The following is a 16,933-nucleotide window of genomic DNA, read 5'->3' on the forward strand; positions in this document are numbered from 1 at the left end:
ATTCTCAGCCATTTTAATAATCTAATTAATGCATCACACAGCAACAATCATATATTTAACTTAATTTTATTAAGTTTATTATCTTCGTTATAGCAATGGGTTATTTTGGGATCGGGTATGGCAATATCATTCTCTTTCCTGCTCTCCATCCCTGATAAAGAATTTTCGGGAAATTCCCGTTTCTGTACCTGTTGAAGGTTGTCTACAAAACTCACCCCGAATTTCTGAATTTTTTATTTTTTTTAAAAAATATTTATCTTACATGGAAAAACTTTCTATGTGTTCAACGGTTGGTCAACGTGGAAAATTCATAACAATATGTATTTGAGCAGAAGAAGAATCGGAGAGAAGAAGGTTCAGAGAAGAAACCAGAATCTCAGGCTTGTATTGAAACTCTCTTCTTACCAAGTTTACAAGCCTAAACTCCTTAACCACTCACTAACCGAAACTGTTACAACCTACTTAACAAACTAACACACTAACATAACAGCAGCCTATATTGTTTATCGAATGTGTCATTAGATATTAATATCCAACAATTTTGTATGTAATGCCCAAGCAAATGTCTATAATTTTCACATAAAAATGATTGTAGAATATTGTCATTAGGGTAACTTTTTTGCTTGTTATATTGTATTATATTTTAAGTTAGAAAAATAAATAATATCACTTATTGCCCCGAGTATGGAGATAACAATACAATCCCCACCTGTCCTCAGTAAGGAATTTTTAAAATTTGAGGATTCTACCATAACTGTACAAATAGAATAGTCCATTCATACATAATGGTAAAGAGGCCCCCCGATTTTTTCCCAAAACGGCCTGAAACCCTACTCAGTGGGGATTTTTACCATCCATTCTACCGTTATTTCCCCCCTCCCCCAAATTATCAACTCCTCTCCTACTGTGAGAAATTTGTTCTTAAGAAATTAGGTTTGTTATGCCATTAACAACCCCAATAAATTTACCTTTTATAAGTCATAAATACTGGCTTGAGGCATTTGTGAATTTTGATGAGAAAATACAAAGAAGCAATCACCGCTGGAGACAACATTAAATTTGATTTGTGGGCCTGGAAGTGGGAGAAAAGGAACTTGGGCTGGGATTTAAAATTCAATCATTGTCGTTGATCTTATCCAACGATGCAAATCTCAATTCCGTAACTAATATCTTCCCTCCTCCAACTCAGACATGCTCATCCCTCCATCTGTCTCACCCTCAGTCCCTCACAAGCTTGCAAAAATGGAGGTGTCGTCGGTACATGGCGTCGGTGTCCAACATGTCCTCTGCGGCCCTTCACCCATTTCTTCTCTCTCTATTCTCTCTGCGACTCCATGGAGGAGCACTAGAGCTAAGAACTCTCATCTCTGTTGTGCCACAACTCTTGTCAAAGAACGCCACACTGAGCCTCCCAACAATGGCAGCGGAATCCCAAAGCGGCACTCCAAGCAATACTTGGCTAGACAGTCTGCTATTCTTGAGGTCCAAGAGTCCTCTGACTTGGACTCGGCTCTTACAAGGTCCTTTTCCGGTTTTTTCTTTTTTGATAACTTCATTTGACCCAGTTAATGTTTCTGCACATTTAGATTGTTGAGATTTTCTTCCAGGTGATTGATGAATTTTACGTTGAATTAACATCTGGGTTTAGTGGTTGGTAGCAAAATTTGACTGTTTGATTGTTTTGTTTGAATTGCAAGTAAATTGGCTATTATAATGTCTTGTAATTTATTTCATTTTAATTGCAAGTAAAATTTGACTGTTTGATTGCTTTGTTTGACTGTTTCGACATATTTACAGACTTTGCTTCATGAACTACAATTTTTAATTGAAACTTGAACAGGGTTTTCTAAGTAGCGGTTGCATTGTGTTTTTCTTATTTTATTTATTTATTTTTTTTTGTGGGTCAATTTGATTCTTGTGATTATGAATTGTTTATTCTCGAAAACAATTTGGTTTTTATTTTTCACTGACATCATTCAGTTTATAGTGGAGTCAAAGATTCAGTATGTGTGTTTTATACATATGATGAGCTATTATCCTTCCAAATTCCAAAATTAACTAAACTAGTGTTAAGGACATTGAATGCTTTGCCAAAAAGAATGTGCTATCATTATTTCAGAGCATGGTTTAAATGTATTCTGAACTGATATACTAATATTTTTTGAGATTGGGAAATTTTCATGTTCATGTCATCTGATTTTCATTTTTTATCTGTGTTTTTTTTCTATGAAATGATACTGGGCTTTAAAGTAATCTTTTTTTGGTTCGCTATACTGGTTTATCCTGAAAAATAATTGAAAATATTATTTAAAGTGTGCAACCCCTTTGTTCTTCATGCCTTAGATATCTACATTATGTATTCTCTAATTTTACTGAAAGTTACTCATGCATATTTTTTTATTCTTCTTTCCATTTTCATGGAGGGCCTGTTTAAGTTGCTATTACTGGTGTCTCTATACATGGTTGTTCCTATCTGTATTTGGGAGATGCCTGTCTTTTACGTTGTTCTTGAATTCTAGCAGTATTCAGTACTAGAAGGGATGCTGTGGTGAATTTACTTTTCTTTACTTTTTGCTTTTTTCTTTCTATTTAATTTATTCATAGATGGCCTTCTGAACACGTTAGTTAAAAGCTTGCCTTCATCCATTAAGCTGATGTTTTAGTGATGTGGTATAGCTTAGCATTATCTGCAGCATAATGATTAGGTGACTGTTCCAGTAGCATTGAGGAATTCCTTTTTTGGTTGACGAAAAAAGAGTTGTAATTGGATTTTAGACTTGTTTTGCAATACCGAGGTTATAGTTTTTGTGATTTTGTATTTAATTGATTCTTCAAATCTTGAAGTAATCTTTTTATGTGTGCAACATCTATTCTGTTATATAGTGTAACTCACATTATATTTTTCCCTCAGATTAGGTGGGAGTTTGAAGGTCCAAGACTTGAATGCCATAATACGCCATTTTGGGATACTGAAAAGATGGCACGATCTTTCTCAGGTTCTATGAATTATCGAAACATAATATGATGTTCTTCCCTTTGACGGGTTTTTGAATGGTCTACCTAACATTGTTTAGTTTCTGTATCCAGTTGTTAATATTTTGATATGTTTACAATTGTTACAGCTCTTTGAATGGATGCAACAGAATGGAAAAATTAGTGCATCATCCTATAGCAGCTATATAAAATTCATGGGAAAGAGCCTCAATCCTGTAAAGGCACTAGAAATATACAATAATATTCAAGATGCATCAACCAAAAAGAATGTTCACATATGCAATTCTGTTCTTGGTAGTCTGATCAGGAGTGGCAAATTTGATGGAAGCTTTAAGTTATTTCACCAGATGAAGCAGGATGGTTTAACACCAGATGCTGTCACATACAGTACGGTATGCACTTCAATGTATCATATTGCAATATTGGTTTCGTTAGCATTTCAAACAAAATTTGTTTTCTCATGAAAAATGATAACAGACAGAGTTGATGGTGCTGAATCTTAATCAAGGAGGAAATTCAATGATAAAATAGACAAAATTAAATTACTATTTTGTGGGGGATTAGAGATAGTTTCCCACTGACATTTGATTCATCCATTCAGTTTTATAAAGCAAACAGATAAACAATTTATCAAATAGGAGGACAAAGTTAGATAGAGCAAGAATAACATTAAGATCTATGAAAGAAGAATAATAACATTAAGGAATACAAAATGATTGTTAATCGTTGTAACTCAAAACAATTAACAGTTATCATAAATGAAGGAAATAAATAAAAAAAATAAACACCAACGCATATAGATGTTAATTTTGTGAATAGCGCCTCGTTTTTTTCAGTTACATTGTTATATACCAATGTGCAAGTATATTGTGAAAGACAAAAAAGGATAAAACTATTCCAGGTACATTTTATACTGTCTCTACGAAGAACATATCAAAGATTGTGAGTTGTCATATTTAGCATATTAATACATTAATTTCATCAATGAAATTAGAAATGTTTAATACCATCTCGCAGCAGTGGATGTTAGTTTTCTGAAGTTCCCTTGTTTTTCTGATAAGCAAAACTGTTCAATCTTGATTACTTATTCATATATTCGACCTTCATTAAGATTAATCTACTGTCATGCTAGCTCCTTGCAGGCTGCAACAAAGTCAAACATGGTTATTCTAAGGCATTAGAACTTGTTCAAGAATTGCAGCGCAATGAGCTGCAGATGGACAGTGTAATTTATGGTACACTTTTAGCTGTATGTGCTTCTAATAATAAATTAGAGGAAGCAGAAGGTTATTTTAAGCAGATGAAGAATGAAGGCTATTTACCAAATGTCTTTCATTATAGCGCTATGCTTAATGCTTACTCTATAAGTGGGAACTACAAAGAGGCTGATGATTTGGTTCAGGATATGAAATCTGCAGGGTTAGTACCTAATAAGGTTTGTTCATGTTTAACCACCATATATGATTCCCTCTCTTTGAAGCTTTCTATTAGTGGTTATTTATTTTAGTGATATATGAATATGTAACTTAAATAAAAGTGCTGACATAAGCATTGTGTAGTGGATGTAGTTTTTAGATTTTAGATTAAGATAATTAATAATATACATTGATGATGATATTTGTTGGTTTACCACTATTCCCAAAAGCATAAGCTATTAGGACGACAATTACGCTATATTCTTCCATTCAGCCTCATATGTGGGCCTCCCTACACCACTGGGAAGTTGCAATTGAGTAATTGGAACTCAGGATCTCCTGCTTTGGTACCATAATAATGTTTGCTAGTTTACCACTGTTCCAACAATTATTTTATCCTCTAACAACGTGTAGGTCAGTGAAAATATCCTCTACTTTCAAACTTTTGTCTTTTCTTTTAATGAGATTATGCTTCTTATCCTCTAACAATGTGTAGACCAGTGAACAATATCCTCTACTTTCAAACTTTTGTCTTTTCTTTTAATGAGATTATGCTTCTTATCAAAAGAATATAGTAATGTTTATCAGTTCCTTCTATTGATTGGTAGAATTTTGCTTATGTAAGCCTGAGAGATTAATGTATAGCAACCACTCAGTTTGGTTGCAGTTTTCTTTAGATGTTTTTGCAGTGTCTCGTTCGCAAATTGTAACATAAGTGCTGTTTATTTTAGCAAATCATTAAATGGGGGCCTTATTGATGCTTCTATTTGTAACTGCTGATTATTTGCCAAATTTTTACATAGCTTCCAGATTTTAGTGATAATGTCTTCTGTCCTACTGCAAATGCTTGCAGGTTATTTTGACAACTTTATTGAAGGTTTATGTCAGAGGTGGGCTGTTTGAAAAATCAAGAGAACTATTAGCTGAACTGGAAGCTTTGGGTTATGCTGAAGATGAGGTACACTAAGATCGTTCCAACTAAATCATTAGTTTAAAATCCAGGATTTATCTACTTTGACACTGCTATGGTGTCTCTTTGGAAATAGTTCTTTAGAGCCAAACAGGGGAGCTTATGAAATCTCAAAAGTATTTAATTTTACGATATCATCTAACAGGTTAAATATGAGACTAACAAAAACAAATTGAGGCCAACAACTTGGTTTGACTAATAAATACCATGAATATTAATCTCTTGTAGGTAACATTTGTAAGGGTTTGATTTCATTTCCTTGTGAAACTTTGTTTGGTTGCTTGCACTGGTAGTATTAACTTTTGTGACATTGCCTAGAAATTGAGTCCCTTGAGTCATTCCCTGAAATACCATGAATATTAACTTTTCTTAGAAAATTGATACGAGTGCATTTATGCTCTGTCATTTGCATTTTCTTAGTTCTTTAAATTATCTCATCAAATTAAGTCTACTTGTAGATGCCATACTGCTTATTGATGGATGCCCTTGCTAAGGCTGGGCGCATACATGAAGCTAAATTGGTTTTTGATGAAATGAAGGAGAAGTCCATCCGATCAAGTAAGTTTTGTTAGAGACAAATCCTCAAGCTTTTATGTTTCTCCAAATATGCATATTATTATATGTGACACTCAATGCACGAAAAGCCTCTGGGCCAGCTGAATGATGTCAAGTCTAGCTAATGATGTCATTTATTGTTGTTTCCCTATTCTCCGTAATGTCTTCCACTTTCAATTTGAAGAAAAAATCTTTAAATTTGAATACAAGGTCATTATGCAAGACAAATCTTGTGCATGGGTCTCTATTGCAGAAAAATAAGTGACATATGGAAGAAGTGTAAATGGTTTTGGAGGTTTGGTAGATACTTGAGTGAATATTTGTATTTCTTGCAGGATTTTTCTTACTAGCAGAAGTTTAATCTTCTGTCTTTACAGCTGAAAATTTATGTTTTTTTCCCCTTGCAGATGGCTATTCATACAGCATCATGATTTCAGCTTTCTGCCGAGGTGGGCTTCTGGAAGATGCAAAGCAGTTGTCTAAGGATGTTGAAAGAACTCATGACAAATTTGACTTGGTTATGTTGAATACAATGATCTGTGCCTATTGTAGAGCAGGTGAAATGGATAGTGTAATGGAAATGATGAGAAAAATGGATGAACAAAAAATCACTCCTGATTATAATACCTTTCATATCCTAATAAAATACTTCTGTAAGGAGAAGTTATACCTGCTTGCTTATCAGACTATGGAGGACATGCACAACAAGGGACACCAACCAGATGAGGTATAATGTTCTTTCAAGATGCATATTCCTGATTATACTTGTTGAACTAAACCATTTTACTTTCTTGATCTCAAATAAAGGAAATAAAACAAAGAACCAGCTTCTAGATTTGAACATTACTACGACTGTAGGAATTGATATTTTAGAGAAGTGCTAGTTAGGCAGCAGCTTGGTTGATAAAGTCCTTTGGCATTGCTAAGGACTTGAGATTGAAACCTTAAAAGGGATGGGGATTTGATGGGATGGGTGAGCACTACCCTTGTATCGTCTTTTGCATTGGCGCATCAGGCCTTTAATAGACCAAAGAAAAAGAAGAGATCTCTGAGAAAAAAAAGTAAAAAAAGTAGGGAACCCTAGCTGTTGGAGCTTCTATATACGAAAGATGCAGTGCTTTGGATCTTAGTTATAGTTGTTGTTTTATTTGAACACTGAATATTGCAAGTGTAAATGTTTGCAACTTCAGCGCCGGATGATTTTTGATCCATTTAATGAGAGAATCTATTTGCGAGCAGGAGTATCTGATGGGGATCGCATAGATTATTATTATTTTTTTGCCTTATGTTACTTTTATGCTTATCATTTTATTAGTTTGTGAAAGTTTGGGTTTGATTAGGGTTCTTTGAACATGATGCTTGAGTCTTGGGTTGGGATGGGTGTCAGTGATAATTAATACCTTTTTAGCTTCATGTTGCCTTCCAGGTGATACTCTTGAGCCATTAAAGGTAGCATATATGGTATATTACCTAATGTTGCCAACATGCTCATCGACCGTTAGATCCAAATTCAATAAGATACTACTCTATGGGGATTGAATATGATATTTAGATTTTGATCTATGGCTAGTAAGCATGAATTGTCTTCTCATGGGTGAGTAGGAGATCAAAAGTGGACATATATATGTGTGTATATATAAATAAAATAATTCTTAGGAGGGTGCTGTTTGTGCCACGGTTCAAATTTATGTCTATGTTTTTTGTAAGTATTTTAGTTCAGTCCCCACAAGGTTTATTACTTTTTAAGTGTAAAGTTGCAGTTTAAGGCTTAGGGTTTAGCCCTAGGATTTGGGCTTTACAATATTTCTATTTATCAATCTTCTCTTGTATTGGGCTTAGGGTTTATCACTGTTTTGCTCCCTGTCCACAAGTATATTCTTTACTTATGCATACATGCAAGAACTCCTAGTTTTGAAACAGTGGTATCTTGTGATAAAAATTGGTAAACCAACTTCAAAATAACACTATGCTGTATTTCAGGAACTTTGTTCCTCCTTAATGTTTCTTCTTGGTAAGATAAGAGCATATTCAGAAGCATATTCTGTTTACAATATTCTGAGATATAGCAAGAGGACAATGTGCAAGGCCCTTCATGAGAAGATTCTGCACATTCTACTGGCAGGACAGCTTCTCAAAGATGCTTATGTAGTAGTCAAGGTTAGCTATATAGTTTTGAAGATACCTTTCTTCTTTGCATAACTCACAACTTATTTGTTGAATTTTTTTTTTTTTTTAAATGTTCAGGACAATGCAGGGTTGATTTCTAAGCCTGCTGTTAAAAAGTTTTCAACTGCCTTTCTGAAGTTGGGAAACATCAACTTGATAAATGATGTGTTGAAGGTAATTGATGCTTCTGGCTGCAAGATTGATCAGGTAAATAATCACGGGTGTCAATAAGTTGGTTCAGAATGTTTTTACTTTTTTCTAGAAGCACTTGCTTCTGACTTTCAGATTCTAGGCATGCATATTTAGAAGATTGATGAGACATGGACACATTTGTGGTGGTGTGGGTGAGTCATCAAGGTGCGCTTTGCTAACAAACTCTACCTGCCAGGGAGGGAGGGATTCTTATCTGGGATTTTATTCAATCGAAGTGAGATAAGGGAGGGAGCAATTCCTGTGGTGGATTTTATTTACCTTTTTGTTCCTTATTTCTTTAATTATTTGTACAAGTGAGAAAAATATTTTCTTGGTGAACCCCCAGTGCATGGGGTGTAGGGGTTTACATGAGGAACACATAGTAGTGGTGAAAATCTTTAGATCCTCAGTGGAAGCTTTTGGCATACCTCTTCTGTTCAGCTTTGACATTTTGAAATCATAGCTCACTTTCCTTCCTGCATTCCACAGGGACTATTTCAGATGGCCATATCGCGCTATATCGCACTCCCTGAGAAAAAGGAATTGCTTATTCAAATGCTACTGTGGATGCCAGGACAAGGTTATGTTGTTGATTCAGCTACAAGAAACCTAATACTGAAAAACTCTCACTTATTTGGTCGCCAACACATTGCGGATGTACTGTCGAAGCAACATATGATTTCAAAAGCTTCAAAATCTCGTAAGAAGGATAACTTAGTTTGACATCCGTGGAAATTCCAGGTATCTTCCATCATAGCTCAACATTTTGTGAGAAAAACAGTGCAATTTGATGGTTGAGGTCAACACTTGGCACTGTCAAGTATAACTTGTCTTCAGAAATATGAGCCAGTTGCTCGGCGTATTACAGCCGATGCTTCTTTGACTGGTTTGTCTGACCCCCTGTACAGTACACAAATTGAATATTAACTGTATAACCTTTCATGCATGTAACCAGATGCTGTAATTCAGTCATAATCTATATATATTTACCCAATTTTTATTAGTGGATATCAGTAAAGCTTTGACTACTGAATGGGGTTACAGGGAGACTATAAGAAACTTACTGTCCCCAAATTTCTTTTCCTCTTCTTCCTACTGAAGGGACTATATAGACTATAAATTTACCCATTTTTCTCCTCTTAGCGGCAATTAGTAAAACTTTGACTACCAAATGAGCTGTAGTGAATATAACAAATCAGTTGTCCATGTGTGGTTTTTTTCCTTTTTCTTTTTTCTTCTTACAACCCTGTTAATAATTTTAAACAAGGTGATACTGTGGGTATAGAGTTTGTGCATGTTGGACACTCGTGGTCACGATTTTGCCATCATTGGCTCCTCTCTCCCAACCTTGTTGAAGACAGGACTGGCTGCTAATGAACAACTTTTGAGCAGGGCAGACAGGTTCTAAGAATTAAAAATTTTGTTTATTATCACACTATATCGTAGAGATCATATATGGTTACAACACTTTGGATCTCAAAAGGTTTATTTTGGGACCTCATCAATTGGATACAAGTAGGTTCTGTCTGACCATGCATTTCGTTCTGTTGGGTCAATATCTGAAATGCATTTCCAAATTGCGCTGTTACACTTGAAGCCACTTCCAAAGGCAATTTGCCAAACCTGATTTCCTTTATTCATTCTTCCTTTTGCCTCCAAATAGCAGAGTTCATACCAAATGGAAGAAGATGAAGTATTACCAAATCTATGTAATGTCATCCTTGAAGCTTCTCCATCTTCCTTGTCCAGCCTGAGACTATCTACTATTCCATCAATCACTGCCCTTCCACCAGCATGTATACAGAAATGCTGGAGAGCCCTATTGAAATTTGGAGCATAAATTTTCTTCTGGCTCGGTAATAACAAGACTTTTTTGTGGATGATTGACCATACATATCGTAGCTGCTCAGAATATGGTAGCACTAGAGGTCCCAACTTGGATATGTTAGTTCTGAGTGCTTTTGTTGCCACAGGTATAAGTGCCCGTGACAGTGAGACCCCTACATGTCCAGCTTCATCGAGTTGCTGGAAGACAGATTGGTATGCTTCATCATCCGAACCAATGTGGGTTCGGACAATGTGCTGGAGCTCGTACTTAGCTATTCGCTTGTCCCTTTTCCTGCTGGATAATAGAATAGCAGCTCCTCCCATCCGAAACAAAAGGTTTGGAAGAAGCATGGATTTTTTGGTACCCATATAACCATTAGGAGTCATAGCTTCCATGCTGAGAACTAAAGCCAAGGAGTTCTGGTGAACTTTTAGCAGATCTTTAGCCAAACTGATAGACAAGATTCCAGCACTGCAACCCATTCCACTGAGGTTGACGCTCTTTATGTTGCTTCGGAATCCAAACTTGTTTATGACCATAGATGTAATGGAAGGGGTAGGGCAAAAAAGGCTACAGTTGGACACAAGAATGTCGATGCTTTTAGGATTTATTTTGTGCTTGGAAAGAAGGTCTTTGACGACTGAGAAGAGAACCATTTCAGTTTCTTTTCTAGCAGCGTGCAAAGAAGAATGAGGAGGGAGCTCATGCAGCGCAATAGGCACGCAACTCTCATCTCCAATTCCTGATCTTTCCAATACCTTCACTTGGAAACTGTAGGTTTCTTTGTCGTAGAGTTTACTCATTTCAATGTGTTCGATGTAGCTTTCTTTCGCAATCCGCAAGCTTTCTGGAGGCCGATAGCAGGTGAAGTCGATAAGGTATGTACTCTTAGATCTGAATGTAAAACAGAGAACCACTATTATCAGAATAGTTGCAGCTAAGAAATGGGTGAGGGAGATTGGAGATTCAGGAATGATAAATGAAAAAGATCTAAGCAGCGCAGTCTCCATGTCAACTTGTTGGGCAGGGTTAACTAGGAGTTTGATTTGATATTTCTGCTTATATATTAAGAGGAGAGAAAGTTTGAGTAACTTTCTAATGTTTAATCAAAATTTAGCAATATGATCAAGACACACAATTCGACTCAAGAAACTGTCGCAACAACATTTGTGTTTCATCACTATTGCTTACTCACCTAGATTCATGTAGAGTGCATTTTACTTGTGCTGTTGAAAAGAACCCTGGGAGATAAAAAGCAGCTTTTCATATTTAATAAAATCATAACCTCAAACAACCTTTTATTTAGTGTATAGAAGATAATGGCGTCATTAGAATTTGCAAATTTTCTTACTTTTTAAGGGAGCATCTTCAATCATGCTCCCTATTTTGAAGTTAAAGATTAGATAAAATGACTAAAAGGTTATTTTTGGAGCTCCTTTATCCTCCAAATCGTCCTAGTTTAGGAGTTATAATGACTAAGAGCCAATATGATTAAAGTTAATATTTAGAATAATGTTAAAATAATGATAATTAATTATAAGGAGCCATTAGGAGTTTCTTCCTCTCTCTTCATATCTAGGAGATCCTAGAGGTGTACCTATTTTAGGAGCTAAATAGGGAGCATGGTTAGAGTTGCGTTTTTTCGACTTCTATTAGAGATGCTCTAACTTATCATACAAAAATCCAACTCTAAAGTCCAAGTTAACTGCCAATCGTTTTCTCTGGATGGTTGCATTTCATGGGTAAAGGCAATCTCTAGTTTGTTCAGTCACAACGTTTTCATGCGCATAAGATGAAACCTCTTCACTTGAGAACTCCAATTTTGCATGAAACAACCAATCGCACCATAATATTGGCTGTGGACAAAATGCCCAGAACTTAAAACAAGGGACCTTAAAAGAATATTCACATCATAGTTTTCCCCACCATGAATTAATGGGAAATTAAATCCATTGCTTATCTTAAAAGGGTGGGGGGAAGGCATTAACATGTGAGTGAAGTAACATTGATTTGTAAAGGGTAGTGATTTCGGCACTCTCAGTTTAGCTTCGCTACGGCATCCCTTTGCTTCTAGAGAGTTTTGAGTACTCGAATTTTTATTTTATTTTTGTGAAAGTACTTGAATTATTTCATTGCACTAGATTAATGGCTTCTGCAAAATGATATTGTTATCACCAATTTTGCTTGTTTTTGGTCTATTTGTTGCTTCTAAAAGTTAAAACCCTGTGATGGATGGGAATTAAAAAAATCGCCTGTTGTGCAATTATAAAAGTTGATGATATGGTATGAGCATTTGAAGATCTAATTAAGAACTTTAAACCAGTACACCAGAAAGACAATGTTGGATATGGAATCAATGCGAAGGAGGAAAAACATGAAACTTTTCTTGGATTGAAAATGGATACAATACAACAAAGGTTAAATAAAATTACAACAGCAATTCAGAAAATCTTAGTTAAGGGTGTCATTCTGAGTAGGATAGAAATGGATGCAATCAGACCATGCATTTCTTTTTGTTGGATCAATATCTGAAATGCACTTCCAAATTGCGCTGTTACACTTGAAACCACTTCCAAAGGCTATTTGCCAAACTCGGTTTCCTTTCTTCAACCTTCCTTTTGCCTCCAAATAGCAGAGCTCATACCAAACTGAAGAAGATGAAGTATTGCCAAATCTGTGTAATGTCATCCTTGAAGCTTCTCCATCCTCCTTGTGCAGCTTCAGACTGTCTTCTATGCCATCAATCACTGCCCTTCCACCAGCATGTATACAGAAATGCTCAAGCGCCTTCTTGAAATTCGGCACATAAATTCCCTTTTTGCTTGGTAGAAACCAAAGTTTCATGCATATCACTGACCATGCGTATCGGAGCTGCACTGAATATGGTAGCACAAGTGGCCCCAACTCTGACATGTTACTTCTTAGAGCCTTTGTTGCCACACGTAAAAGTGCTCGTGATAACGAGACCCCAACATGCCCTGCTTCATCAGGCTGCTGGAAAACAGATTGGTATGCCTCATCATCTGAACCAATGTGGGTTCGGACAAGATGCTGGAGCTCATACTTAGCTATTCGCTTATCTTGCTTCCTGTTCGATAATAGGATAGCAGCTCCTCCCATCCGAAACAAAATGTTGGGAAGAAGCATGGATTTCATTCTACCCCCATAGCCATTGGGAGTTACAGCTTCCATGCTGAGAACTAAGGCCAAGCAGTTCTTGTGAACTTTTAAAAGATCTTTCGCCAAACTTATCGACAAGATTCCGGCACTGCAACCCATTCCACTGAGGTTGATGCTCTTTATGTTGCTTCGGAATCCAAACTTGTTTATGACCATAGATGTAATGGACGGTGTGGGGGAGAAAAGGCTACAGTTTGACACAAGAATGTCGATACTTTTTGGATTTATTTTGTGCTTGGAAAGGAGGTCTTTGACAATAGTGAAGAGAACCGTTTCAGTTTCATTTCTAGTAGCTTTTAAAGAGGAATAAGGTGGGATCTCATGCACTGTAATAGGCATGCAACTCTCTGCTCCAATTCCTGATCTTTCCAACACCTTCGTTTGAAAATCAACACTTTCTCTGTCATGCATTCCAGATATTTCAATGTGCTCGATGAAATTCGATGTTGGAACGCGCAAGCTATCAGGAGGCAGATAGCAGGTGAAGTCTATAAGGTATATACCCTTGGATCTGAAATGAAAATAGACAGCAGCGGCAATGACCAAAACAGTTGTAGCTAAGAAATTGGTGAGGAAGATTGGAGATAATTCTGCAGCGAGAAATGAGAAAGACCTAAGCAATGTAGTCTCCATGTGAAGTTCTTCGACTGGGTTTCCTTAGTAGTTTGCTTTGATATTTTTGCTTATAATCATTTAATTTAAGCAGCCAATGAGGACGTTTGAAAATATTTCCAATGTTCAATCAGTTTTGATCAACATAAATGCTTTATGCAACTCTTCGTGGTATCGGCATATGTTCTTTTTTATATTTTTTTTTATTGATGTTGAGTGTGTTTTGCAATCATGGCCAAAGGTGAGATTTTACGCAGAAACAAGCTAAAACTTTGTGATGATAAGAGTAAGATTGTACCCTCCTAAGTGCCTAATTTGTCTTTCTTTCTTCTGTTGATGGTTGCGTTCTCTCGGTAAAGGCAATGTCTAGTTTGTTTGATCACAAAGTTTTTATGTGCAGACAACTAAGAAGACTTGTATAACTTGACAACCTCCAATTTGCGTGAAGTAACAAAGCACTCCAATCTCCAGTGAAAGAAATGCTCTAAGCTCAAGACATGCAATGTCCAGTAAATTGAGGAAGCTTGGACTAAGCCAAACTGATCTAAGGGTTCTGATATAATAAGGGTTCAGAGAAATATAAGATAAACTGATGTAAGGGTTCTGATATATAAGCAAAAATAATCTAAGGGTTCTGATATTGCTTGGCTCCGGCGAGTAGCTAAAAATCAGACTGATTCTGATACATTTAGGAATTTGGATATGAATATGAATTTGGCTTCCTTAAGGTTGCATTCTTATTTTTCACTTTGAGATTATTTATACTTCTTTCTTCTAGCAAGGGAAATGTCTGTCTATACTTGCTCTCTCTTTTTTGAGATGATTTAAAATAGAAAATGTAATGCTGTGATTCCGATGGATGTTTTCAAAGGCATGCCTAGGCATGCGTTGAGGCGCGCCTCGGAGCGAGGCGGAGGTGATTCGCCTCAGGCGCAGCTCAGTTTAGCGAATGTCATGAAAGGCGTACGCCTTGAAGTCGAGGCGGTCCGAGGCGGCCGCTAAACACAAATGCGCTGTAAAAGGCGCAAGCCTCGCGAGGAAGACAGACTTCCTTTATTTGAAAAATCTGATTCCAGACGACGTCATTTGCACGGGCTGTGTTGTTTTGTTTCCCTTTAGTTAAGCTGTGCGTTTCAGTTTTAAGTTTTAATATTAGACACGCACCGTTTTGTTCAAAGGAAACTAGTTTACCCATTTATTCCTTCCCTCTCCCAAAAGCCAAAGTTCCTAAACAGACCAACAGAAACCGCCTCCCGCCTTCCACCATCAGTTCAGTCCACCTCCATAATCTACTCTTTTATCTATTCGAACTAGGTAGAAAGGCACTAGACTTAGAGAGATAATTTAACCAAAAGGATATATAGTAAAGAATTGAGCAATAGTAAGAGAAATTTTGAAATAAACATGCTTTGATGGTTAATTTATATTCTAGAGTGGCATTTAATACATTAAATAGCTGTTTTATATTTTTGTAATTATAATAACTCAATACCCGAAAGGCTTACGTTTCAACGCTTTAAAGCTTACGCCTCGCCTCATAAGGTATAAAACGCCTCACTCTAACGCCTCGCCTTTCAAAACATTGTTTACAACACATTGGATCTCGCATTTGGGATCTCATTAACAGGATAGGAATCGACTCTGTCTGACCAGGCATTTCTCTCCATTGGATCAATATCCGGAATGCATTTCCAAACCGCACTGTTACACTTGAAGCCACTTCCGAAGGCGATTTGCCACACTGGGTTTCCCTTCGTCACCCTTCCTTTTGCCTCCAAATAGCAGAGCTCATACCAAACCGAACATGATGAAGTATTACCATTTATGAAACGTCATCCTTGAAGGTTCTCTATCTTCCTTGTGCAGTTTGAGACTATCTACTATGGCTTGGCAAAAGCAAAAGTTTCTTGCGGATCACTGACCATCCATATCGGAGCTGCTCCATATATGGTAACACAAGTGGCCCCAACTCCGACATGTTATTTCTTAGAGCTTTCGCTGCCACATGTAAAAGTGCCCATGATAGTGAGACCCCTACATGCCCTGCTTCATCAGGTTGCTGGAAAACAGATTGGTATGCTTGATCATCCGAATCAATGTGTGTTCGGACAAGATGCTGGAGCTCATACTTAGCTATTCGCTTGTCTTGCTTCCTATTCGACAAAAGAATCGCAGCTCCCCCCATCCAAAACAAAATGTTGGGAAGAAGCGTTGATTTTTCTCTACCCCCATAACCATTGGGAGTTACTGCTTCCATGCTGAGGACTAAAGCCAATGATTTCCTGTGAACTTTTAGAAGATCTTTAGCCATACTTATTGACCAGATTCCAGCACTGCATCCCATTCTGCTAAGGTTGAAGCTTTTTATGTTGCTCCGGAATCCAAACTTGTTCAGGATCATAGAAGTAATGGACGGCATAGGGCAGAAAAGGCTACAGTTTGACACAAGAATGTCAATGCTTTTGGGATTTATCTTGTGCTTGGAAAGAAGGTCATTGACAACAGTGAAGAGAACCATTTCAGTTTTTTTTTGTAGTGGCACCCAAAGAAGTATCCACTGGGATCTCATGTAGTGAAACAGATACAACTCTCTACCCCAATGCCTGATCTTTCCAATACCTTCGCTTGGAAACTGATACTTTCTTCTTCAACCAGCTTATCTGTTTCAATGTGTTCGATGTAATTCAATTTTGTAACTCGCAGGATATCAGGAGGCGGTAGCAGGTGAAGTTGATAAGGTATATACATTTGCTTCTGAACAGAAAATAGATAACTGCAATGATCAAGACAGTTGCAGCTAAGAAATGGGTGATGGAAATCGGAGATTCTGTAATGATAGATGAGAAACATCTAAACAAGGAAGTCTCCATGTCAACTTGTTGCCTTGTTGGAAGGGATCAACTTGGGTATTTTTTCTTTGGTATGTTTTCTTATGTATATAAATAGCAGGCAATGAGGAAGTTTGAAAATCTTTCTAACACTGAATCAAATTTAAGAGGGAGAAGTTTTGTGTGCAGCTCT

At 36.8% G+C, this 16,933-nt stretch overlaps 3 protein-coding genes and 1 pseudogene across 4 annotated transcripts; 1 reads left to right on the forward strand and 3 right to left on the reverse strand.

Annotated features, from left to right (window-relative positions):
* Nucleotides 1,113-9,300, forward strand: LOC18792501 (pentatricopeptide repeat-containing protein At1g10910, chloroplastic). Of its 2 annotated transcripts, none has more exons than XM_007225088.2 (10): nucleotides 1,113-1,520; nucleotides 2,912-2,996; nucleotides 3,123-3,386; nucleotides 4,127-4,429; nucleotides 5,263-5,367; nucleotides 5,838-5,937; nucleotides 6,342-6,661; nucleotides 7,915-8,091; nucleotides 8,179-8,307; nucleotides 8,782-9,300. In XM_007225088.2, the coding sequence occupies exons 1-10, from the start codon at nucleotides 1,192-1,194 to the stop codon at nucleotides 9,013-9,015; spliced, it is 2,046 nt and encodes a 681-aa protein (XP_007225150.2). In that variant the 5' UTR covers nucleotides 1,113-1,191; the 3' UTR covers nucleotides 9,016-9,300. The 2 variants fall into 2 exon arrangements, with proteins under 2 accessions (XP_007225150.2, XP_020410365.1); XM_020554776.1 differs by having other exon boundaries at nucleotides 1,176-1,520; nucleotides 2,917-2,996.
* LOC18790858 (3-ketoacyl-CoA synthase 7) lies at nucleotides 9,730-11,245 on the reverse strand. Its single transcript, XM_007226091.2, has one exon. It carries the CDS (start codon nucleotides 11,128-11,130, stop codon nucleotides 9,778-9,780), a length of 1,353 nt encoding a protein of 450 aa, XP_007226153.1. The 5' UTR covers nucleotides 11,131-11,245; the 3' UTR covers nucleotides 9,730-9,777.
* LOC18793078 (3-ketoacyl-CoA synthase 7) lies at nucleotides 12,516-14,358 on the reverse strand. Its single transcript, XM_020555409.1, has one exon. It carries the CDS (start codon nucleotides 13,931-13,933, stop codon nucleotides 12,572-12,574), a length of 1,362 nt encoding a protein of 453 aa, XP_020410998.1. The 5' UTR covers nucleotides 13,934-14,358; the 3' UTR covers nucleotides 12,516-12,571.
* On the reverse strand, nucleotides 15,499-16,782 carry LOC18790140 (annotated as a pseudogene).

The sequence above is a fragment of the Prunus persica genome, chromosome G1 (genome assembly GCF_000346465.2).
Source record: "Prunus persica cultivar Lovell chromosome G1, Prunus_persica_NCBIv2, whole genome shotgun sequence".
NCBI classification, from domain to species: domain Eukaryota; kingdom Viridiplantae; phylum Streptophyta; class Magnoliopsida; order Rosales; family Rosaceae; genus Prunus; species Prunus persica.

Bases quoted from the DNA above. Each gene is read 5' to 3' on its own strand.
- LOC18792501 (XM_007225088.2), top strand. From the start codon at position 1,192: ATGCTCATCCCTCCATCTGTCTCACCCTCAGTCCCTCACAAGCTTGCA. The intron at 1,521-2,911 runs GTCCTTTTCCGG...TTTTTCCCTCAG, and splicing joins TTGGACTCGGCTCTTACAAG to ATTAGGTGGGAGTTTGAAGG. The intron at 5,938-6,341 runs GTAAGTTTTGTT...TTCCCCTTGCAG, and splicing joins GGAGAAGTCCATCCGATCAA to ATGGCTATTCATACAGCATC.
- LOC18790858 (XM_007226091.2), bottom strand. From the start codon at position 11,130: ATGGAGACTGCGCTGCTTAGATCTTTTTCATTTATCATTCCTGAATCT.
- LOC18793078 (XM_020555409.1), bottom strand. From the start codon at position 13,933: ATGGAGACTACATTGCTTAGGTCTTTCTCATTTCTCGCTGCAGAATTA.